At 43.3% G+C, this 24,707-nt stretch overlaps 3 protein-coding genes across 9 annotated transcripts in view; 1 reads left to right on the forward strand and 2 right to left on the reverse strand.

Moving 5' to 3' along the window:
* Positions 1–1,244: 1,244 nt before the first annotated feature.
* On the reverse strand, positions 1,245–15,656 carry NFS1 (NFS1 cysteine desulfurase). The gene is made up of 13 exons (XM_005532205.3): positions 15,511–15,656; positions 15,346–15,413; positions 14,476–14,592; positions 13,048–13,131; positions 12,240–12,392; positions 11,228–11,321; positions 8,531–8,665; positions 7,022–7,179; positions 5,509–5,614; positions 5,255–5,336; positions 3,861–3,944; positions 3,643–3,732; positions 1,245–3,008 (listed from the first exon to the last, which is right to left on the reverse strand). Exons 1-13 carry the CDS (start codon positions 15,605–15,607, stop codon positions 2,945–2,947), a joined length of 1,332 nt encoding a protein of 443 aa, XP_005532262.1. The 5' UTR covers positions 15,608–15,656; the 3' UTR covers positions 1,245–2,944.
* ROMO1 (reactive oxygen species modulator 1) lies at positions 15,654–19,718 on the forward strand. Of its 3 annotated transcripts, none has more exons than XM_005532207.3 (4): positions 15,654–15,711; positions 16,307–16,437; positions 18,052–18,140; positions 18,870–19,718. In XM_005532207.3, exons 2-4 carry the CDS (start codon positions 16,307–16,309, stop codon positions 18,890–18,892), a joined length of 243 nt encoding a protein of 80 aa, XP_005532264.2. In that variant the 5' UTR covers positions 15,654–15,711; the 3' UTR covers positions 18,893–19,718. The 3 variants fall into 3 exon arrangements, with proteins under 3 accessions (XP_005532264.2, XP_014116246.1, XP_014116247.1); XM_014260771.2 differs by lacking the exon at positions 15,654–15,711 and adding an exon at positions 15,807–15,943; XM_014260772.2 differs by lacking the exons at positions 15,654–15,711; positions 18,870–19,718 and adding an exon at positions 15,807–15,943 and having other exon boundaries at positions 18,052–18,243.
* RBM39 (RNA binding motif protein 39) overlaps positions 19,699–24,707 on the reverse strand; it is a 30,352-nt gene continuing 25,343 nt past the window's right edge. For 3 of the 5 annotated variants that reach the window (XM_014260766.2, XM_088064431.1, XM_005532204.3), the window contains 4 exons: positions 23,776–23,851; positions 23,521–23,626; positions 20,799–20,877; positions 19,699–20,700 (listed from right to left, as the gene is read on the reverse strand). In XM_014260766.2, the coding sequence (XP_014116241.1) occupies positions 20,600–20,700; positions 20,799–20,877; positions 23,521–23,626; positions 23,776–23,851 (362 nt within the window). In that variant the 3' untranslated portion in view covers positions 19,699–20,599. Of the gene's footprint in view, positions 20,701–20,798; positions 20,878–23,520; positions 23,627–23,775; positions 23,852–24,707 lie in introns of those variants that run through there. The other 2 variants (XR_001332112.2, XR_001332113.2) reach the window with 1 other exon arrangement.

Here is a 24,707-nt window from a genome sequence, read left to right on the forward strand (position 1 = left end):
GTCAACTCCTCATTCATCCCCAGGTGGAGCCCTCATGCACTCACTCCTGCTGGTCATTCACATAGAGAGCAACACTGCCTCTCTTCTCCCCTGCCTGTATCCTTCCATTCCAACCCTCCAGTCACAAGAGATGTGTCATCCCAACACATCATCCTGTTGCTAAAAGATCACAGCCCTGCAAGCACATGCAGGGCTCTAACTGAAATTCTCACTTCAGATGCCTTTGCTTTTTTCACTGGGTGAACGGCAGAGCCTTGAGGAGTGCGGGGATCAGCCCAGGACCCATCCTTTGGGGATTGTCTGAGTGTAGCAAATGGGAGAGTTCCCAGCTCAGAGAGGCCCCAGCACAGGGAGGTTATTGCAGCCCAGGAGAGCCCCAAGGGTCTCACTCAAGGCCACTGTTTACAGGGCCACAAGAGATGGGCTTTAGTCACAATGTTTCATCCTCACCCCACTTCAGATCAGAAACTTCCTTTGAAAGTGGGAGAACAAGAATATTCTGCCATTTACGAAAAAAAAAAAAGTTTCTTAAGTCTGTTAATTAAAAAAAAAAAAAAAGCAGGAGCTCATTGAATAGAGCTCACTGCTCTAGTTCCTGGAGCAGTGTTTCTGATAAGCTCAAGAGGAGCTGAACCCAAGGGCTGTTCATCAAGGCCAAGGCCTAGTGAGCATTTTTCAGATCATGGTGCAGCCTCCTGGGTGGGGATGATGCTCCACCATACTTTGGCATCCAATTAGTAAGAGTGAGACAGACTGAGGTTCCCATCCCCCAAAGGCTTTAACTCCATTCAGTGAGGTACAGCTAGATGTTCATTCTTAGCATTACTTCTTTCTGTCATGGGGGAAGTTATCTCCACTATACATTTTTCCTCATCATCCTCATCAAATAAACATTTGTTACCAGTATGAATGAGTTTCCCTAACCTTTACATGTAGAATTTTTATTTTAAATCTTATCAAATAAGAGGTGGTCAGAATCTTCAAGATTTGAGGTTCCCTTTCTTCAAAATCACTACAATTTAAGTTATTCAAGTTAAAAAAAAATAAAATTAGCCCAGATCAGGCACTGAGTTTGAGAAGAATGACTTTTCAAAAGTCAAATGTTGACTCAATGACAATGAACTTCCAACACTGCAGAAAAGTTTACCCTTTTCTGCTGCCTAATGGAAGTTGCAAGTCAGCATCTTACTGATTGTCCTGCATGGTTCACTCAAAAAGGTGGATCCAAAAAGACTGACAGTAGCCAAGTTTAATTCTTATCTGTAATTTTTTATCATTCTCAAAACACAAAGAACAATTCATAAACATGTATTTCTAAAACATGCTAGAAAAGCATGTTATCACATGCTTAATCCAGAAAATGTATATGACCCAAGGATGAAAAAGAATACATACAACATCGCTAAAATATATTTATGCATATGGTAGTTTAAAAAATATTGTGATGAAATATAAGGTGCCAGCACTACAATATTAAAACTGCTAAAGCTAGTAATTTCAAATAGAACAATCAAGGAACGAAGGATTAGCTTTGCATTACAAACAACTAAATCTGTCCTTAGTAACAAAAAATGCACAAGTTTCTGTAACACAATCCGTCTTGTGAAATTCAGCTTCAGCTTTTACACGGTTGATCCTCGAGGTAGATTCCATCCCAAACATCCCATACTGTCTACGGAGTATACCAAATTCAGCAGCTAACAGCATCTATCAACCAACACAACTAATTTGAGAGGTCTTTGTTTATGCACTGAAAAAAAGGCACTGCCATATAGGGTTAGGTTTCTTACTGGAAAGATCACCAAAGATAAGAAAGGAGAAAGACTGATACAAATTAATCTCATCAAACCTTTTTTAACAGATACTTCCCCCAGCATGTGCAGGGAACAGATTCCCATGTGAATTTCTAGTCAGACAGTACAATCTGTGAGACAAAGAAAAAGTCAGTGCCAGGTGTTCTTATCTCCAGACAAGATGTACTGGCTGAGCTGGGCAGACTCCTTGCAGCGACAGAAACCAAGAGTCCATAGGAAAACCAAGTAAAAGCAAAGGTGAGAAAAAGAAAACCTCGAAACCCCAGACTGTCTTAAGACACTGCACTGTATTTGCTCTCCCCACCACCTCTACCATTCATGCTCCCACCAAACTGGTGCTGCCACCATAGGCTGACATATTCTGCCTATCCCCTCCCCCAGTAATTCAAGTTTTCTTTCCTCATGGAGAAAAAAATTGTATGGAAAAAACCCAATGGAGGGGACAACAAAGTGCATCATGATTGTATCATAAACTCTGGAACACAGAAGAATCTTTTGGATTAATGCACACACACACAAAAAAAAGATGCACATAGTAAAAAAACAAGGAAAATGAGACAAAAATATTCAATTTCAGAAAAAAATGGTTTTAGCTGCTCATAAAACTTTTCTGTGAAGGCACATAGCCACACTGAGGCATTCCTTTCCTCTAGAGATCCAAGTGTCCTCCTATCTGAGAATTTCTTGCAGTACAAGGCATTTGAGAGGCAAAACCCAGCTGATGTTGCAGGATACCCACCTCAAATAGAACAAATTGGCAACAGGTCTGTGGTGCAAACACAACAGTTACTTGGGATGAGTTACACTGAGAAGCAACCTCTTGCCAGAATTCACTGGCCTTGAAATAACACCCTGATTTCATTTTCTCATTAGAAAATACATTTCTGAATAAATTATATTTTAGCATAAATTTCTGTGTGTCAATAGAAACAAAGTGGGTGTCAGATCAGCCTGCCTTTCTCCACGATAAAAAGCAGTTTCATTTTTGGCTTCTTAGATTTTGTGGTCTGAAAGGGTAGTTTTCCATCAAATTGCAAGTGTCAGAAAACAGAAGTGCTGCATAATTTGCTCAAGACTTTAAAGAAAAATGCATTTTAATCCTTATCTAGTCCATGGATAGCAATGTTTTCTCAGTGCTGAGTCCATTTAATGCTTTTGAGGTCAATTCCATCTTGCACCATTTCCCAGAGAGGGCTGTAAAGAAAAGGAGAAAACTGAGAGCTAGCTAAAAGGCAGATGACATGATCAACAATAATTAAACAGAATTTATCAATGATAAAAGGAATTAGGACGTATCTATCTGCCTGTCTTGCCCTCGGAGGTCAGTGAGCTTCAGGTGATCAGCCCTCAAATTTGTTCTCAATCAAAAATACAAGTGAGGAGAGGGTAGCTGCTCCACCTCATTTCCTGCTCCCACTTTCAGCATAAAGCACTGGGGTCTCTGAGACTGAACCCTTGCATTTTCACTGTCCAGATGAGTCACCAGTCTTTCGTTTCACCAGAATTAAACAACTTATCAATACATTACTCAGTAATACCATCTCTGGCTTAAAACCTCCTAGGTACTGCCCTATGTGCCTGCCCTACTCATATTCTTTCTCTGATAAAGGCAGGATCTGGGAAAAGGTTTGGTGTCAGGTTTGTTTCCTTAGAAATTTGTCACTAATATTAAAATCAGGCTCCTACCCACCTGGGGAATACTGTTGCTGATATAGAGAAACACCACCAGATTTTTGAAGCAAATAATTACTTTCAACTAAATATATCCAATTCTTCCCATTATTATCACAACTAAGAAGTCTTTGTGTTCAATGAGACAGTGTCTCACCTCATTTCCCTCAGCCTCTTCACGTGCTGTATGCACTTCTGCACTGTATAATCCACCTCTTCTTCTGTAGTGAAACGACCGATGCCAAACCTAAACAAAAAAAAAAAACATTAAGGAACTGAATAACAAGCACATGGAGGGGGTGGAACAAATCTACCATTTACTTTTATCAGGAAAGAAAAATATTTGGAAATATTAGGGCAGACCACACCACACACCTTACAGATGAGTGAGCCAAGTCTTCATCTGTTCCGATTGCCCGCAAAACATAGGAAGGCTCCAGAGAGGCTGATGTGCAAGCACTGGGACAGGGAAGGCAGGGAAATGTAAGACTTTTGCTTGATCTCCTCCAACAAAGAACAGGTCACTTACCTCTTTACAACACCCTGTATCAGCTTCTGCAGCCTCCTAGAAACCACAAGTGAATGCAAGCAAGTAAAGTAATATTTCTGCTATTGAATAAAAAAGAATACAAGGGGCAGGCATTATCAAGAAATGAGAGTAATAAATTAGGAGCATATGGAAAGGACAGAGAATACATATAATACACAAGAATAAACACAATGCCACATAGAGGCAGCAGGAATGTAGACCAAGATGTATTTGAAGTATAGTCTGTGAAAAAAAGACAGAGACTATCCAGAGAAGATAGCACATAAGGAACATAAAAGAGAAAAAAAAAAGACTTCACAAGCTGCTGTTTGGCAGCTGAACAAATAAGTGAAAAACAGTGCACAGAGAGATCCAGAGCAAGATGATTGCAGTTGTCAATAGAGAGAGCTTCCACCTTGCAGCAGAACTGGTTACATGCTGTGACTCAGTTTTTACAGGTTGGAACACGCAGTGCCAATTGGAGAGCTGTAAACAGCTCCCAGTGCCCAAACCAGAGACTCAGAAGAAATCATCACATTACAGATGTGTTTTGCTTCAGGGACAGTCATGTGGAGACTTGCTCTTCCTGCTCATAGTGCCAACCAGTTCCTAATTAAGATATGCTGACTGCTTTGTTCTCAAAGGTGAGGGAAGAAGAGGAGGGGCATCCTTACACTCCATTCATTTCACCATGAACATCAGGTTTGTCTTGCTAACTGAAATATTACTTGTCACTCGTGAAGTCAGAAGAGCTCCATAAATGCACAGGCAATTTTCTTTCTTGCTTTTGCTCTTAACACAGGAACTATGAGTTGATTTGATTCAGATACATGCCCAGCCTCACTAATTGCCATTAAAATATGCCAAAGGATGGAAGCTGTTCAAATCTTGGTGGCCTTTAGAATGAAAGCGTCACCAGTGCAAGTCAAGGCTACTCAAATAACCAGTTTGCAAGGCTAGTAGATAGGAATTTCTGGGTTAGTTTTGTGGGGGTCTTTTTGTTAGGATATTTTTTGGTTGGTTTTTGTTTGTTGCTTTTTTGTTCCAGGAAAAGTAAATTTTACCTTTAGTTCAAATGTGTCATTTTAACACCACTGTAGAATGTATTCAATGCCAGGCTGACTCATTAACTGAATATGCAAATATGGGGCACAGAAGGGACTACTTAGATTTACCTTCATTAGCAGATGCCATTTTCTCTCAAAAATACACTGCTATCCTTCCCATACATTCCACATACCTTCCTGAAGAAAGAGCCACATCTTTCAGAGCCATCAGAAGACTCTCCCCTTCCACATATGCAAAAGATAAATTGATGCATCCTACATACAAATAAATGAAATAGAGAAAAGAATCCATCAACTAAAATCTCAGGCAAATTGTCCCCTACAAGGAAGAACTTGCATCATGTGCTCAAGTGCATTATTCAACCACAGCCATTAACACCAAGTTTGCCAAACAGTACTAACTGGCTCAGAATTTTGTTTGAGTTACCTGGATAGCGATGCTCTTGATCTCCATTCATCACCACATCAGGAACTTCACTCATTATTTTTGTAATCAGTCGCTCTGCCAGTTTTGAGATTCGATTATGGTCATACTAGGTGAGAAACCAGGAGAGACACAAATAATAAACAGTGTACTGTCTGACCTCACTCAAACTACTCCATGTCACCAGCTGCAAGAAGAATTAAGTAACTGGGTTTGGCCAGACAAGGGAAAGAACACAGCTGAAACTTGAACTGTCAAACTTTGCCTGCTCTAGACACTGTTTTAAAAGAGAATAACCCCATGGCTCCTAGCTAGTTCAGTCTTCACAAACGTTTCAAACTGTTCTGAAAGATCTACATACACAAGCTGCCAAACTGACTTTCATAAAAGCACTGAGTTCTTTTGGCTTAAAGACAAGTTAGGCAATGCAGAAAATGATGCATTTTGCACACAAGAAAGGGCACCTATTACGGCAAGTGCCTCTTATTTCCCAGGAGCTCTCAAACTGTACCGCAGAAAGACACAGACTTGCAAACTACTATTAACTCAGCTTTTACAATAAGTAACCTGCACAGTGAGAATGGCCCATGTGCAGTGTCTTGTTCTAGACTGAAAAATGAGGTCACTTATACCAAGAAAGCAGTAGGGATCAGCTTTGGCACACAGAACTGGCCACATGCACACATGCAATTAATACTTGTTTACACTTGAAAAAGTTAAAACGAAGCCAGGCTAGCTCCAACACCAGTTGGTTTTAAAATGCCACAAACTCTGCCAGGCAAGGAGGAGAATCTAGATCTGAGGCTTGTGCCGAATTCAGACTGTGCAGGCTTCCTAGCCTCAACTTCGTAACCCCACAGCTCAGACGGAGGAATTCCACCTGTCTCCTGGAAAGACGCTTGATCCTTTGGGTGCAGATATCTGATCTATGCGTCCTATTGTCACTGTGTTTTTACATTCCAACTATAAGGAAGGAATTGGTGTCCACAAACCAATGTAGCAGCATACAGAGGCTCAGACACCAGACCTAGCAAGTAAACTTTACTGTCCAAGCTAAGAAAAAAGAAAATAAATTCTTAGTTGCAAAGCTGCAGTAAACTTGAACTTATACTTAATAAGTACAACACATATAATAACGGACTAGGAAGCCTTATTTTTTCAATATACAATATACAAACATGGCAGTAATTTCAAAGATGCTGCTAATACACATGTGCATAATGGAGAAATAAATACAAGCACATAAAAGCCATATTTCACTAAAACTGACTGTAAACTGTAGCCTTGTTGTAGAACAATATGATTCAGACCACTTCAAGAAAAAAGAAACTTTAGAAAGAACTTACAATTACCCAAAACCATCCCTTAAATTCTCAAAACATTCACTTAATGCCAAAACATGAGACCCAAATTAAATTCAGTTATATGGATGCAAAAAAACCAAAGGAATCCAAGATCTAAATGGTGCTGTTATACTATTTTCTGGAACCCAGGACAAGTATCTTGTTGCACATACCTCCATCTCTTGCTGCGCTACTTCACATGCTGCCCCCAGACCCACTGCTAGAGGTGTGGGCACAGTTCCAGACCGCAGTCCTCTCTCCTGGCCTCCTCCACTCTGCAGGGGTTCTAGCCTGACACGTGGTCGGCGGCGAACATAGAGAGCACCAACCCCTTGGAAGCAAGGAAAGCTGTTTATGAACAAGGACTCCAAGCTTTGGTAACATTGCTTATTTCCACAGCAAACACACATGTGGACACTTAACTGGAGAAAAATAAAGTGAACAAGTTCAGTATAATTTTCTAGGAAATGGTGCTTGTCCCCAGTGATCATGTTCAGCCTTGCAGAGCTTCAGGCATGGGAGCTCAGCTTTTTCCATTCTGCTTCAGTCATCAAAGGACTCAGTGCTTCCCTTCCTTCCCACAATTCCTGTACACAGCTTAAGTTTATCCCCTTGCATTGAAGTTTTTATGTGCATTCACTAATGTTCTCTTACTGATTTCCAAATTCTTTCCCTGGATTACAAGGCCAGCGCCAGTCCCAGGAGTCCTCTCCCCTTCTTGTTAAGAAGACTCATTAGTGGTAACAATTTTCAGCAGATGGATTAGATGAGCCAGTTTTGCTAGTCAGTCAATTTAATGCTCTACTCTCCTCACCTAAAAACCAAATTTTCATGTCTTCAAGTGCCCTGGTACACTTAAGAAGCAACTGTCACCACAGGAAGGACAGTTGCAACTTCCAGGCATAACAAATGGTGAAAATTTATGTCTGTCATCTGTCCAAAATTACTGGTTGAAAACCTAGTCCTTGTCCAGAGATAATGTCTTCAGCTCTCAGTAGAACTCATACAGAAAAAAAAACATGTTGAAAAATAAGGATTTTGTCTTTTGTTTCTGAATAGCACATAGCATATAGCAAACCTGGTTTCTGGCTCTCTAACACCCACTGTCACAAACCAAATGGACCTTGACAATAGTAATAGCTGGACTTTAGTATTTTTGAGTCAACCAGAAAATGAATAGCTGGATATTAAACCTCATTCCACAAAGAAAATGAACAAATGGAGTTGGGGGAATGAAGCCACTGGAAAACAGTCAAAAATCACTCATCAATTACCTTTTGGTCTCTTTGTTGCAAGTCACACTCTGGTCTAAACTTTGCCCTATAACCAGGTAATTTCATTTGAATCATTTCAGCATCAGTGCTGCTTCACATCAAGCAGATGATTCCTGAAAACCCCACTGCTGTAATGCTGACACCATTATACAACACTGTTTCTTCCTTCAGTGAAGCCACCTCAACCAATTTAGCACTTAAGATCCACTTACTGCAGCTCTACGCTGACAGCAGTGCCTGAGCTACTCTGAAGTCTGTCAGACTTCAGAGTGTCAACACCACTCAGAACAGTTTTCTACAGCTTAAGTAACTGACACTATGACAAATGTGTTTGACTTCACACCTTGTGTAGTTACCTTAAGGTAGGTATGGAAACAACAATTCCCTATAAAGCACTTCAGTGAGTACCTTTGGGCCCATAAATTTTATGGCCGCTGATGCTCATTAGGTCAATTTTCATGTTGTTGACGTCCACAGGAATTTTACCAATCGCTTGTGCAGCATCCGTGTGGAAGAAAACCTTATGTGCACGGCAGATCTCACCTGTAATAAAAACACCAAGCCAAAACCAGATTATCTTAACTGCTTAACTGCTATGATCCCAAAGAGTCCAGCAATGGATCTAAAGCATTGAGGTTATTGAGGTATCTGAGGTGACAAAGGTAGAAATGGGGGCTGTGATGTTTCTTTTACAGTGAAGTGACTAAAGCTGTGCATGGGCTACTGTAGCTGATGCCTTGGCACAGGTTTAGGCAGGTAAGACTACAGTGAATTTCTTCAGCTGAGAAGTTAAAAGGTTTTCTACTGTTAAGAATTGAGATTATTTCCAAACTGACACCTAACAAGTTTAAGAACAAAGGGCTGCATGAAATACCAAAGTCTCTACACAAGAATGACTCCACAGTTGGACAAAATAGGTTTTTCTTGGTTTTTTTTTTTCTTCTCAACATCCATTACAAGCCAGCCATCTTTTCAAGTTTGTATTTGCCATGTATTTTTATGTCATTTCCTCTATTTTCCAAGTTTTCCAACACTCAGCTTCAAAAACATTCTCAGAATTGTCACACATACTCTTACTATGACCTGAAGTCAGTTGAGCCTGTCACCAGGCTAAACTGTATGAAGGAACAAAATAATGTATTGTTCATGGGCAGTAAACATAACTATTATTTATTTTTGTCATCAAAAAACTCACAACGGATCTTCCAAAGAATCTGCACAGCTGCATCTGAGACCCCTCCTCTGCACAAGAGGTTCAACATGATACTTCACAGGATAAGTAACCTTTCTGTGGTCCAGCAAGGTCAGGCCACAGGCAATACTAGGCCACAGGCCACATGGTAATAGGGCCTCAGGCTCTCTCTGCAAGGCCTCAGGCCTGACCTGTTATCAAGATGTTATGAGAACATACTGGGGGAAACTGAGCTGGCACCAGCTGCCTCTGGCATTTAAACATGGGACCATAATAAGGACCTCAACAATATAAGCACAGGACAAAAACAAGAATCCTTGGGCCTATAACTCACTGATGGTCAAATGCTTGTCAATGAAGAAAAAGAACCTTGAAAAACCTTGGCAAAAATGCTGCTTTGAGCTTAATGAAGAAAGAAATAAATGCAGCAGCTAAGCAAGAAGAAAACCAGATGCACAACAAGATGCCTGCCACAGCCTAAGAAAACAATACCCTATGGAGTATGTACTCCAAAGCAGAGCCAAAGCCAAAATATAGTCTAGAAACTCAAACATCTTATGAAAGGGTATCTTGAATATGAAGGTGTGCTGGTTTTGGCTGGGGTAGAGCTAACTTTCTTCACAGTGGCTAGTATTGGGCTGTGTTTTGGATTTGTGCTGAACACAGGGGTGATAATGGAGAGATGTTTCTGATATTGCTGACCAGGGTTTGCACAGAGCCGAGGTCTTTTCTGCCCCTTGTATGGCCATGCTGGCAAGGGGGCTGGGGGTACGTGGGAGGCTGGGAGGAGACACAGCCAGGACAGGTCACCCAAACTTACCCAAGGGATATTCCAGACCATATGACATATGTAATACACTTTCAGTATAGAAAGCTGGGAGGAAGGTGGAAGGGGGAGACATTTAGAGTGATGGTGTTTGTCTTCCCAAGTCACCGCTGCGTGGGATGGGGCCCTGCTCTCCTGGAGGTGGATGAACATCTGCCTGCCCATGGGAAGCAGTATAGAATTCTTTGTTTTTCTTTGCTCGTATGCATGCTTTTTGCTTTTCATATTAAACTGTCTTTATCTCAACCCATGAGTTTCCTATCTTTTACCATTCCAATTGTGTCCCCAATCCTGCTGATGGGGGAATGAGTGAGCAGCTGAAAGGTGCTTGGTTGCCAGCCGGCATGAAACCAGGACAGAAAGGGTATGTGTCTAAGTTTTGCTACTGGAAACTTTCACAGGGAACTTTATCAACAAATCATCTGGGACGCAGTGACCTGGAGGATCATCAGGGAGGTGACTGCTCACCCTGCTTGCTCCAACAACCATGGTTCTCCAGGGTCTCCCTTCATCTGCTCTGAGGTCCCTGTCACTCCACCTGATGGCTCAGAGCCTGGCTCACCCTCTCCCTCCCTCTAGTTCCAGAAGCGTAGCTCTTCAGTGGCCTTTTGGCCTACAAAGGAATTTTTCATGACTATATACGACAATACTGGGGTAAGAATTGTCCAAGTGTGGTGCTTACCATCCACTCCAAATCCTGCACATTCCTCCTCCTAAACACTACAAGTGCTCAATAAATCATTATAGTACATAAGCTCAATTTTGGCCAGTTATTCTATACAATTTTTTCATCCATCATACATTCCAATGAATTGCAGCTGATCCATCCAGAGCAATGATTGCTGCAATTTTCACCATAAAGGTACTGAACATCATTCTCATTTCCCTTTTGAAATCAGCTTTTATTTGGGACAGCAGTATTATTTATTTATATTAGATTTTTTATTTTAAAATATTTATGTAATTATTTTTTCCTTACCTATATTACACCTAATATTTTGTATCAGTAGCATTTGAGGATGAAAACATTAACTAAAATGAAGTAGAAGCAACCTTAGCTGGCACCTAAAAGCCACAGTGTACTTACCAATGTCATGAATTGGCTGCTTTACTCCTATTTCATTATTTACAGTCATTACAGTAACCAAACTTGTATCCGGCTGGAAGGCAGCCTCCAGCTCCTGGTGAAAGATTCAGAGGGACAAAAGGTCTAAGAGAGAAGTAGGATTCCTGTGCTCATCTTCAATTTACCAGCAATTCAACCACCAGTCCCTCATTTGCAACAATCACCTGGGATTCTGACAAACAACCCTGGAAAGAACACTAACCCATGTGAACATTAAATGCTTGTAGGAAAAGTGAATCAGTTGTGTTTCTGCATGTCCTAACCCTTCGATGGACCTGCCATCCCACTTGATTTAATCAAACCTCAACAGTCTTTGCAATATCCTGTAAACTTCTCTGAACTATTTTCTTTAATGAATTAACCACCCACAGAACAGCTCAAGTTGAGGTGAGCCAAGGTGAGGCTGGCTGTAAAGAAACTGCTCTTTATACGAAAGTCACATCACACCTGCAGCAACATGCTCAGAAAACACGACTCATTATTGTGCCCATAGGCTGATCCCTCACTCCCATCACACACACCACCAACTCTCCATGGCAGGTGAGGGACAGGGAATAAAACTGCTGCTGCCCTGTGCTACAGGACATCAATGATGAATTAAAACCATACAATTTCCTACATCTCAGGGCTGCAGCCAGCACATACAGAAGGGCTGGCTCACGGACAGCCATAGGAAGTACTGTAATCACTGAAACAATGCCTCGAGTATTGGGCTCCTTATAGGGTACACAAAAGCTCCATCTGCACAGCAGCAGCTGAACAGCAGAACAGAAGGTGGATGTTTTGATTGAGAAAAAGTGTAGGACATTAGACAGAAATCCTTCTCCAGATCTGACAGATATGACTACGATTGTCACTTCTACTTTGTGATATTTATCATCCTTTCCTCTTTTTCATCTAGATGACACAAGGTTTTGACCATCAATTTAAAGCAAAAACCTCTTTTAGTTTCCTTCTATCAGTAACAACTTACCTTCAGATCTATGAGCCCATTTTTTTTAACTGGTAGATATGTGATGCGAAAACCTTCTGTTTCCAGGGAACGACAAGAATCCAATACACACTTGTGCTCTGTTTGCGTAGTAATAATATGCTTTTTTCTGGATTTATAGAACCTTGCCACACCCTGTCAGGCACAGTCCATGAAAAAGAAATTGGCCACTGAAGAAAATAGGCATTACACAGTATGATTGGAAATAAGAAATTACTACTTAGATACAGTTCATTTGAATCTTTCTTGTTTGACCCAAGTCATGAATCTAAAAGGTATTGACACACAATCCATACTATATATCTCTATCAGCACCTGCTTTTCAATGCATCTCACTTCTCAAAAACTCTGTGAAAATGTTTATTGCTGTTAAGCTGTAGAAGCCATTAACCAAAGCATATTTTTGAAAACTTTTGCAGTGGAGTCATGAACACTGAGAAGTCCGAACAACCCCATACTACATACACAACCTAGTCTTCATCAGAAAAAAGGTTCTAATCTGCATGTCCACTATATTTCACAATAAAGATTGCAATTACATAAGCAGAAGGATTGTATTTGGTGTATGCAAGATACACATCAAATATTTTACACTGCCCTCAAAATTATGTCCTGGGAACCAAAACATTCATCCATGTATTTCACCCACATATGTAACAGAGTATCACAAAAGTAAATCCAGAAATAAAAATATGTTATACTCCAACATATTAACATTTAAGTTGTTGACAGACTGTTCTTAAATACATAACTTTAACATAATGAATTAGAATCAGTATAAACCTTTTACCTTAATTGCCATATTATTAGATTCTGTTGCACCACTGGTAAATATAATTTCCCGTGAATCAGCTCCTATTAAATCTGCAACTTGCTGTTTAAAAAGAAATAAAAATTTGACTTGTTAAGAAAACATACAATGAATTCATTACAGCAAAATACAAGTGAAATGTTTAAGAATACTCCTTTGAGGTTCAAAAGGATTACAGCTGCTACCTAAGTAAGTTATGCTAAAAATAGTCAAAATATCTGCATTATAAAACACATAAGGAATCCACAGTCATTAGAAGTGGTATTAAGCATTAACCTGCTATAAAAGAGATAAAAGCTTAAGTAGACAAAACTCCTTACATACTACTTAAAAAAAAAATTACAAACACCCTTACCTAAGATTAGAAGAATGATAAAATATGGAGTTAGTCCAATGACTTCAGCAGCTTGTGACTCTAGGAAATCAAACTGAGGCACTTTTACTTAAAGTATTGTTTTCTGCCCTTTCAGTTGCTCTAATCTCACTGTTGGAGCAAGTGCCAGCTTCTGCACCTGGGACTGGACAACACTGGGTGTGCAGACAGATTGGGGAATAAAAGGCTGGAGAGCAGCACCACAGCAGTGGTGAGACCTGGGAGTTTGGGCTGAGGGCAAGTGGAACAGGAGCCAGCAGTGCCTTGGCAGCCCCAAGGGCCAACCCTGTCCTGGGGGACATCAGGCCCAGCATTGCCAGCTGAGCAAGGGGGTGACTGTCTTCCTCTGCTCTGCACTGGGGTGGCCTCACCTCAAGTCCTGGGGGCAGTTTGGGGCAAATCTACATAAGGATATAAAGTTATTAGAGAACATCCAGAGGAGGGCCATGAAATGGTTAAGGGCCTACAGGAGAGTCTGTAAAACAAACAGCTGAGATCACTCTTCAGTCTAAAGAAGAGGAAACTAAGGTCAGATCTCACTGAGGGCTGCAGCTTCCTCATGAGGGGCAGCAGAGGCAGTTCTGCTCTTGGTGACCAGTGACAATGGTTTAAAGGAACAGACAGAGCTGTGTCAGGGGAAGTGTAGGCTGCATATCAGTAAAAATACCTTTTACCCAGAGGGTGGTCAGGCACTAGAACAGGCTCCCCAAGGAAGTGGTTACAGCCTTAAGCCTGCCATAGTTCAAGGAGTGTTTGGACAATGCTCCCAGGTACAGTGGGGGGATTGTTGGGGTATCCTCTGCAGGGCCAGAGTTGGACTTGATGATCCTTGTGGGTCCCCTCCAACTTGAAATGTTCTATGATTCTATCTTCTCCTGCAATAAATCTTCTAATGTACAGCTAAACAAAGACGAAGTTGCTAAATCCAGCCCACAGAGAACAGGGGTTTTTTCTTCTTTTTTTAAGGTTCCTTTGACCTGGGATTTCCTCAGCAGCAGGAAAACCAGCATGACCATTGAGCATCAAAGACTCACCCGCCTTGCGTTCTCCATGGCAGCCTCGCTCTCCCAGCCGTAAGCGTGGGTCCTGGAGTGGGGGTTGCCATAGTAGGCTGTTAGGTATGGGAGCATGCTGTCCAGGACTCTGGGATCCTGTGGAACACAAACCACCCCACCTTAGAAAAGGAGAAGGGAAACCATATCTGTTCCCTATGGACATGCCCCCTTGCCACGGGATCAGCAGCACTTCTGTTGCAGTGTTGTACTTTAGCTTAAGCTTGACCTTGAAAATTTGAGGCTATTACATTTTATGTGTAACACAAATATTTGACAATTACGTTCTCTGCATGAAACCCTGATGTGTTCCGAAAGTCAGAGAAGAACATCATCATTTGAGAGAACAGAATCACAGACCCGTTTGGGTTGGGAGACTTTAAAGCTTATTTTGTTCCATGCCCCTGGCCCAGACAAGGACACACCTTCCACTAGATCAGGTCACTCCAAGCCCCATCCAATCTGGCCTTTCTTCTGAGCAGAAAAAATACAAGCTCTTAAAATGTTAAGAAAAATGTCAGATCAGTATTTTTGTTTAATTTATAATTATATTTATAATATTTTGTAATTAATGTCTTCTCGCAACTGTCCCCACTCCAGCAGGGGTCGATGTGAGCCCCTTCGCGGCTCCGCCACGCTCCCATCCTGCGGCGCTGGGGCTGTCCATCCAGGAGGCTGCCCGGCATAGCTACAGCCCTTCCGAGGGATGCCGGACTGCCCTGTGGTGACAGGAACAGTCTGCGCCTAACGCCGCCTGTCCCCCACGTCAGCGCGGGACACACGCGACCGCTGGAGCGAGAGAACCGGAGTGTGGGGCCCCGCTCCGCTTCCCATGCTCGGTGCGGCCCTTACCAGCGGGGTGGTGGCCTGGACATCCATGTAGAGTGGCCGAGGAGCACCGCCGCCATCGCTGGTTCGCCCTGAGGGGAGAAGAGGGAGAAAGCTGCTGTCAGGGGCCGGTAGGAGCGGGGGAGCTGTCCCTGCCCGGACAGGCGCTCTGCCCGACCGCGGCCTTACCTTGTCCCGGTTCCGGTCCCGGTTTCGGTTCCCCCGCCCGTAGTCGCCGCGGGGCTTGTTCGCCCCTCAGGGCCGCCAAGCGTCGCCACAGCAGCATGGCGCGCGCCGGGGACAGCGCATGCGTGTCACCTCTTCCTGTACGTCACGGCGCGCGCCGGAAGCGGGGCCCAGATAGGCGGAGGTGCGGTGCGGCCTAGCGAGGTACGGTCCGGAGCACGAGCACGAGCGCGGGCACGGGCACGGGCACGGGAACAGGAACAGGAACAGGAACAGGGGTGGCCGGGGCGCAGGTGAGGTGAAGCGCGCGCTGAGGACCCCGGTTCGCTCCCGAGAGCTCTTGCGCCGGACGGCAGGCAATGGTCGACGTTCCTGAGGCGTCTGCGGCCTGAGCGTCTGCGCTGAGTCCCCGTCCATGGCCTCGGTCTCCGTAAGGGTGGGTTTACTGCCCGCTGCTCTGCGTCCGCGACCGGCGGCAGCCGGGAAGGACGAGTCAGCATTGGGTGCTCGGTCAGGTGCCGCGTGCGCTGCTCACTAGGGACTGGGAGCGCACAGGCTGAGGTCCCTAAACAGCCTCGGCAGCCACAGCGGCGCTCGCAGGAGCTTGTTGAGGGGAAACGAGGTCGTCATTCCTTCCTTGTCCTTCCTACCTGATAGGCAAGGAAACAAGCCTGAGAGCCAGCACAACCTCCAGCGCTGCACGCGTGAGAAGGTTTGAGCTGCACGGGCCGGCCTCTCAGCCCAGTTTGGTTATAGACAAAGCAGTAAATCGATGTGGATATTGTCCTTTGTTTTTTAGATGCCTGTGACCGTGGGCCCGTATGGGCAGTCGCAGCCCAGCTGCTTTGACAGAATAAAGATGGGTTTCATGATGGGCTTTGCAGTGGGCATGGCTGCAGGAGCGCTGTTCGGAACATTTTCCTGCCTCAGGTACGCCAAGGAAATAGCTTCCACAGACAGGTGGTGACAGGGCAATAGCCAGAAAGAAATGGTCCTGCCGTAGAGTTGGGAAGGGATTGGGTCTGGTCCTGTGCCAGTCCCATGAGTGGAACTTTGTCTGACTCCAGCTACTGCAGTAAGCCCTGTGCTCTAGCAGGTAAGTCTGGTGCTGGCAGGGCATCATCTGTGAGCGCCCAGTGTGTAACCTTAACCCTGGGCACTCCCTGTGGCCAGGAAGTCTCAGTTTCACAGACCTTTTCTTGCCTCTTGTAAGGGAGATTCATTGTGAAGCTGAGGCTGTGGAGGATTAGCTCCAGGAGGAGCTGGGTGAATTGTATGTGCAGATACATGTGCAGCCTTTTCCTGGCCCTTAAGCTTCCTGAGGTGCTCTGTAAGCTCTCAGTGTCTGTATCATGGTACCTTTGCATGTGCCATGCCCTTCACAGAGGCAGTTACCAAACTGACCCTGAGTCTGAATTGCAGGAGTGTGGTAAAGCCATGACTGGCATTGGAACCGTCCCACTGTGCAATGGAGAAGGGCATATTCCACCTTCCCCTGGGGCTCACCAGCATGCTGACATGAGAACAAGCCATGTTTGCTGCTCTGCGTTTACTCTGTCACTGCTGACTGACCTTGCACATCCTCTATGACAAAGAATCACTGAAGTCAGCTCTTTCACACTTTGCAGAACTCTGGTGGTTTTTATCTGTGATTAAACATGAGTGATGATTTGGTAGGTTGGAAGTTGATGATAATTTGGAGGTGAAGGAGGAAAAGGCACAAATCCTAATCCAGCGTGAGTTTGAAGTTTTCTAATCTGTCTCAGTTCCCAGAGGGTAAGCAGCATGATGGTAGCAGAAGATACATATTTAGGGCATTTAAAAGAACCAGTGAGAGTGGTTCTGTCGTACTTGAATGACACAACTACAGTACTTCTGCTGTTCCATTTTTGAGGGAAAATCTCATGTTTTAAGAATAAAGTGCATGAAATTCCTTAGACCCTAAAGTTTACTGCAATGCCTAAAAGCCAAATATTACAAGAGCTTCTTGAGACAGAACAATTATTTTTGTTTTAGTCTGACCTCAGGTAAATGAAAACTGGAGAACAGAAACACCTTTTGAAGTTTCTAGGCCTTTCAGGTGTTCTGTATTAAAAACACTCAGTAGTAAATAGAAAGTTAATTTAAATTTGGGATATTAAAAGGACTGCCACTGCAGCTGGAGAAGATGGCAGTACAGTAGCTCAGACAACTCTTTTTATACTCTGGTAAGTGAAATACTGGGACAGTATTTTTTTTCCCATATTAAGGGTATTTGGGAGACCAGGATGCAAACTGTTCCTGCTAAAGGTGTGGCAGGAAGGTTCCAGTACAGAAAAAAACAGATATGGGCGATTGGTGACATCCACCCAAGAGCCCCTGCAGTAGCACAGGGTACTGTAGCCAGTCTCTGGGGAGGCAGCAGCTGTACAATTGCACAGATTTAGATTGAAGAAGTGTCTAATTTGCAACCATGAGCTAATTGTCTCAGATGTTTTCTGCTACATGTCTGTGACCTGACAGGTTTCAGCTTTTACATAATCCCTGTGGTTTTCTTTATCTCAGGATTGGCATGAGAGGACGAGAGCTGATGGGTGGAGTTGGCAAAACGATGATGCAAAGCGGTGGGACGTTTGGGACATTCATGGCCATTGGTATGGGAATACGCTGCTAATCTGGAGTTTGGGATTTGTCCCAGAGTGCCCCCACCCAGCCATTCCGCCACTGTACAATAATAAAATCTTTAGATACCTGGAAGTGAGAGCTCTTAATGAAAACTCAGTCCTGTCCCTCTGTGCTCTGCTGATTGCAAGTGTGCTTTTTTACAAAATTTCTACTTTCTTCCCCTCTCCTAGTCCCAAAACAAGGAGAATTAATAATTTTTACTACATTGAAGTTCCTGTTTTACAGATATAAGTATACCACACAAGTTTCTCCCTTTGGCATTTGGTCAGCTCACAGTGCCCATGTGGATGTAGAGCTGCTCTGTTCCTTCATGCATTCCTGGATCTAGGAAAGTTGGATGTGGGTACTTCAGATTAATGATCAAATTTCTGTCCTCCTGCAAAAATGGGTAGGTTGAAGCCGGTTCCATTTCTGAGTCCCAAGTGTCATGGTGCAGATATCCTCAACGGGGTAAGGGACCCCAGGATTCAGGCAGGTCCATAAGAGCTGTGGTCCCAGAAACAGAGCCTTTTCTTACAATCTGGTTTAGCAGGCCTACAAGGTGGTCAGCACTTGCCCAGGAGAGCAGGGGGATCCTTCTTGCTTCTCACCAGCCCAGGAAGTGTGCTGCCTACAGCTGCCCTAGGAAAGGGTTGTTGGTGTTGTGGTCTTCCATTACTTGCCTTTTGAAACAAGGCCTCTCTCTGCTCCTCCTATAGTTCTGCGTAAGGAAGACACATGAGCAGCAGCACTACCTCAACCGGCACCTGTACAGCCTGGATCTGGTCCAAGTGCCTCTTCCCTATTTTCAAGGCAGAAACACAACTTCACTGCCTGAAGCGCAACTAGAGAGCAGCTCTACTTCAGCTATTATGTTACTATTCCCCAGGATCCTGCTGTATTCCCAGCCCCCCTCCACCTTTGCCTTTTGCTTACTCACAGTTCCTTGATTTAGGAGAGGCCTTTGCCCCACTGCAGCTCAAGGACAGATACAGCCCTAGGGGCTGCATAGCAGGTCCTCTCCTCACAATACCACAGGAACACCAGCAGCATTGCTGCCTGCCCAACCCTCACCCACTCCCGAGGAATGTTCTGTTCTCCCTATTCTCTCTACCTTGGTCTTTTCTTGGTGGTTTAAAAGGCCAGGGAGATGGGACGGGTAGAAAGGGCAAAGCACAGAGGCAGGCACCCTCTAGAAACCAGATTGAAAGCCAACATAACTGACTTCTCCAGCCACAGGACTCTTGAACATTTTTGAAGGATGGGAGTCAAGGTGGGCACGAGGTGGGGTCATCTCTGGACTGAACTTTAAGCGTGCCTGAGGAGGGCAAGAATTGTGCCCAGATCCTTAGCAACCATGCCAACACTGCAAAGAGGGCTGGGACAGCTCCTGCTTGTACTGTCTGAGCACATGATATCCTATGGTGTACCTAGATACTGTGCAGCGGTATCCCAGACACTGGGCAGTGCAGAGCATTTATGACTCACCTCCAGGCCTAAGCAGACACTGCTTAAGTCACACTGGGAAAGCAGAGAAATAAAGCTTCATGAAGGCCTTTTTAAGAGAATTTTATTTGAGTGGTTCTTACAAAGATTGTTGCAATATGAAAGTCTTTGATAGAAATATCAAGCTGTTTTGTCAAACACACTGAAGTAACCCAAAAATATATTTCAGAGCTCACAGAGCTTAAAAAGAGCAAAGATTATATGCAACCAGAACAAAACACATTTCTGTATTTCCTACCCATTTTCACACTTGGCTGAAATCCTTCAGCTCTGCCCCACTGCGCATATGGAAACTCATCCGGAAATGCAGAATGTTTTGTTTGGAAACTTAGACACACCTCACAGTATTTACAAAGAAACTTGTACAGATACAATAATCAAAAGTTACCATCAAGAAATAAAACCCTTCAATCCTCCTATTCTTACCAAATTATTCAGCACAAAGCAAGCTGAGTAGCTGTCTGCAGTCAGCATTCAGTAGCTTTTTGGACTTTCCATTTATACAAAAACACTAAATATGTCCCTTCAATCCAGTCTCTCTCTGATACTACCCTTGAGCAGATCACCCACATTTAGTGAAATGTAAAATGTCTTTGCTGCATTAAAAGAAAGGCTCATGAAACATTAAAAATGTCATTATGTCCCATCTGCCTTTTACAGAGTACTTGTTATCTATGAGCTACTTCTCAGTTCCTACGGATCACCTTTGTCAATGTACAAGAATTACAAGGCAGAACAAGAAGTCAACAGCTTTGTATACAGTGGAAATGCTAGTTAGGGAGAATGAACACACTGCATTTCTGCTTACTTCATTTTATTTTTAAAGATAGCAGGAAGTGTACACAAAATGACATTAAATCCTTTCCTTTAGTTTTATCTAAATAAAAGATAACTCAATCTTCCTCCAAAAAATACCTATGTACAAAACTGACTAAATTAATCTTCATCGTCGAACAGGAACCAGTAGTTGGGTTGCAGTCATAGAGTCTGGGAAAAGGCTATGGTATGTTGGAAGAGGTACATACGCTGCTGTAATCATTTTACCTAATCACGAGAGGAAAAAAAGTAAAAATCAGTGTTTGGTCATTTCTGTAATGACCAAATGTAATCACTAAATGTAGGCATGTACATGGAACACTCACCTGCAAACCACCTCCCGTGCAAAGCATTGACAGCTGCGATGGCAGCAGCGATGGAAGGACATTTAACATACACATTGCCCTGCAAGACAGAACAGTGTAGCCTGTGAGGAGTCGGGAGACATTTCCCCAGTGCTGTTCCTCAGCCACCCCTGGACATGGCTGTGACAAGAGGCACACCTGCTCCACCATGGCATTAATCACACAGGATGAGCACAAGAGAAGGGGACAGTAGTACTGGCAGGCACTACTCCACTGTGGCAGTTACTGCAGCTTTCAATTTTTCTGAATAGGATTTTCCAAGACAGCCCAAACATGCCTTTGACTGGCAATCACTGAGCCACGGATGGCTATTCTGTTCCTGAGAGCCTTTTAGAGAGTAGAGCTAAAGGCTCCTCATTCACCATGACATGAATCATTGACACCATGTGAAAAAGAGCACAAGGGGCCTGGCTGCCCCCAAGGCACTAACCTCAACCACATATGCTTCACTCAACATGCAAGGTGATAATCTGGATTCCACAAGAACCAAGCACTCCCCATTCCCCCAGATGAGAAGGACAAGCAGCATTTCAAGCAAGACTGTTGCCATAAAAACTCTACATAAACATCAGCATGTCTTTCTTGAACAAGAACTGAGGCAAAGGGAAAATCCCATCCCAGCAGGGCAGGAAGAGCCTGAGATAGTTCCCAAGGTGAATGACAGACTGATCTTTGAACTTCACCAGAGACACCTGGAGTTTCCCATCTGCAGATCAAGAACTTTGCCTCCCTAATCAAGAGAACTGCAACAATCACATCCAACAACTCCAAGACACACAGATGCCCAAAGTAATATGTGGCATTTTTCTGGCTGCCTGCTTAAAAACACACCATCAGTAATACCCAAGAAAATCAATTCTAGCTGAAACAGATTGTTCAGGAAAATAGTATATTAAAAAACAGACTCTAGCCTTTCCTTAGCAGCTTTAGTCAGCCTGTATTAACTCTCCCCACTGCAATCTAACTCATTCTTTTCTCATGGAGTGAACCTGAGCTTAGGGATCAGTGATTAAGGCACTAAGCAATCAATTAACACATACAGCTCTGCTTTCAGCCTCCCCCTGCAAAGGCACCTAAGCTGCTTAAATGCCCAAAATAAGGCACAGGAACACAAAGCTGTGGTATTCCCTAACACCCAGCAGCACAGATAGGTGGGGTACATGAGCCATGCACTCAGCTGGGACTGCAACTGTTTCATCCACAACAGATCACACCCTGATAAGCCAACCTCCAAAGCCCTCAGCATGGAAGTCTGTCTGGGACAGAGCCCTGAAGGTGCCCAGAATTTAAACCTAGAAAACACAATGGTACAATGGAAACTGTATCAGTAGGTATTTTGTATCTGGGTCACTGCTGTGCTACTACGACAAAATGTTTAATTTTCTTATGAAAAATTAACTCATTACATAGTAGCTTGTAGTTTTTTATTTTAAATCCATCTGCAAATGTGAAACAGAGTTTTGCAGCTCAATGTGCTTAGAACCTATGTGAGGTATCTCGAGGGCTGATGTAGTTTTGAGGGGTTGTGCAGTGATTTTTTTTATTTTTGGTGGCTAGGAGGGTTTTTTGGAGGTGGGAAGTGTTCTGGGTTGTTGGCTGTTTTGGGGTTTTTTTTGTGTCAAAGAACACTTTGTTTTCTCTAAGTAACAAACACATTGTGGGCAAGGTTTCTGCCTCTCATCAGTCCAACGGTCCAAGATCACAGCTGTGATCTTGAAGATTCTAAGATGCCAGGTAAGGCAGCACGTTTGATATGCTATACTGCAGCCCCTTATCTAACCTCTCTGTAACCCACAAGAATGTGTTTTAGGTGACATTGGGGCAGCTGCAAAAGACAGCAATGGTTGGTGAGTACCAAGTGGATCACTGCAGCAGAGCAATCCCACCTAAGCATACCAACAGGAACATGGATTTCAGTCTTGTACCGCTGCACAAGAAGATACTTTTAGGGTCTGATGGATAGAAATTAACCCAACTGTGAAACCATCCAAAAACTGAATTCACAGCCCAAACAAAAGTTCTTTTAGAAAATGGTTCAAGATAGTTTATCTATTTACAGACCTTCCAGAGTTTATCCATTCTAAGACCCAAAATACAGAGAAGAGATAACTGGTCTGGGGAGTACGTAAACAAGGCGAAGTCAGAAGAAAAATATATTCACCAGTTTAAAATGCAGACACAAATCTGGAATTGAGTCAGCAGCAGCAGTCTTTTCCCTGTTCTAAGTCCAGGCCCTCAGACTACCCACTGCAAGTCTTTAATGTCATGAGTGACCACAACTATTTCTAAGCATGGGATGAGGCACACATTTACATGTACACCATGATTCTATTGGACCAAGGGCCCTTTCTGCTGAAGCTTATGCTCTAAAAAGAGGAAAGTGAAGTCCATGACTTCTGGGAAAAGCACAGCTTAAGGGAAATGCCAAATGCCTGAACTGGTCACTGCTCTTCTACAGGAACTTCAGCTGGGTAAACAAAGCACCAGAAAGCTGCTTGTACACGCATCCAAAGTTACACACAATGATTTACAACGGGAGGGAACCACCTACATTGTGCACAAACTAAGAAATTTAGGTACCATTTAGGAAAAGCCCCGTATTTGTAATGCTCCCCCTAGACAAAAGGGAGCAACAGAACTCAGAACATCTGCTCAGTGTGTTCCCCCCCAGAACCAAGCATACCTGAGCTGAATTTTTGTCAACATAGATGTGGATAACTCCTCCATGTTTGTTACATTCCTCAATCACATCATCTTTAATTTCTGTGTCCCAGCCAGCTTCTTCTTCACTGTACAGGGGAAGGAAAAACAGGAGAGATATCACTCAGACAAAATCTACCCCCAAAACCCATTAAATACACTCCTGCAATATTCCAATTTATTTCTTACATGTTAAAGCCATTGACAAATGCCAATCAGACAATGATAAATCACTTACGTTTGAGGATTAAACATGTTGGAAAGCTGGAAGCACTGTGTTGCAAGTGGTTGTACAGAAGCAGCTGCAGCCAGAACTGTTGTAATGGAAAAAAACCCATTAGCATATCTAAGAACCCACTATGCATGGTTCTAATTGATTCAGCATAATAGAAACAGCTCTGACTAAACAGAAATTAAAGGCAGGAAAGCAAAACTCAGAACCAGACACTACTGATGATAGATACATTTAAACTGATCAATACAAAAACCAGCACATTATGAATCACAGTTGAAGGTAAGTGAAAATATAATAGTGTACATTGATTTTGGCAGATTTTCCATTTAAACATTAAAAGGCACACATCTTCATTTGCATCTAAAATGGCTGCCTGAGTTGTATGTCAGCAGCACCTTTAATGTTCTGCTCCTCATAGAAGTCCAGCAGCAGCTCAGGACGGCACCACCCCAGCTGACTGCACAGCAAAGGACAGACACCTTGGGGAATTCTTAAAACCTGTTTTAAGCATGTTGAATTATGCTTCAAAAGTGTACCTACACTTTCATCCCTTGATAACACATACTGTAGGAAACATTTGACAACTGAAATTGCTTTCCCTGTAACTGTGAAATTACTACTTGTCATTTATTGCTTCTCATCATCCCAGTGCATTGTATTAAACACTGTCCCACAGGCTGCCCTTCCATAGGCTTCAGGCTTCTGTCAGTGTAATTGCACTAACAGCCCTCTTCCCCATATACTTCAGACATTAAGGGTTGTGCAGTCACATAATGAGCAACTCAGAGACAGTAAACCCAAACTCCTGATTCTCAAATGACCCCTCTTTAAGGAAGGGAGAACACTCCTACCCAACAACAAATACCAGCCCACAGATTTTCTTGCACTAGCACATGGCTGAGGAATGTTACCAACACTGGTGAAAATACTATAAA

The sequence above is a fragment of the Pseudopodoces humilis genome, chromosome 19 (genome assembly GCF_049639895.1).
Source record: "Pseudopodoces humilis isolate 2021_Gansu_Grassland_sample_001 chromosome 19, ASM4963989v1, whole genome shotgun sequence".
Lineage (NCBI taxonomy): Eukaryota > Metazoa > Chordata > Aves > Passeriformes > Paridae > Pseudopodoces > Pseudopodoces humilis.

Coding starts and splice junctions, on each gene's coding strand:
- ROMO1 (XM_014260771.2), top strand. CDS start 15,923: ATGGCCTCGGTCTCCGTAAGG. Junction 15,944..16,306: donor TGGCCTCGGTCTCCGTAAGG/GTGGGTTTACTG, acceptor TTTGTTTTTTAG/ATGCCTGTGACCGTGGGCCC. Junction 18,141..18,869: donor TGGGACATTCATGGCCATTG/GTATGGGAATAC, acceptor CTCCTCCTATAG/TTCTGCGTAAGGAAGACACA.
- NFS1 (XM_005532205.3), bottom strand. CDS start 15,607: ATGCTGCTGTGGCGACGCTTGGCGGCCCTGAGGGGCGAACAAGCCCCG. Junction 5,615..7,021: donor TAGCGCAGCAAGAGATGGAG/GTATGTGCAACA, acceptor TTTCTCACCTAG/TATGACCATAATCGAATCTC. Junction 3,009..3,642: donor AAGAGGCTGAGGGAAATGAG/GTGAGACACTGT, acceptor TTTTCTTTACAG/CCCTCTCTGGGAAATGGTGC.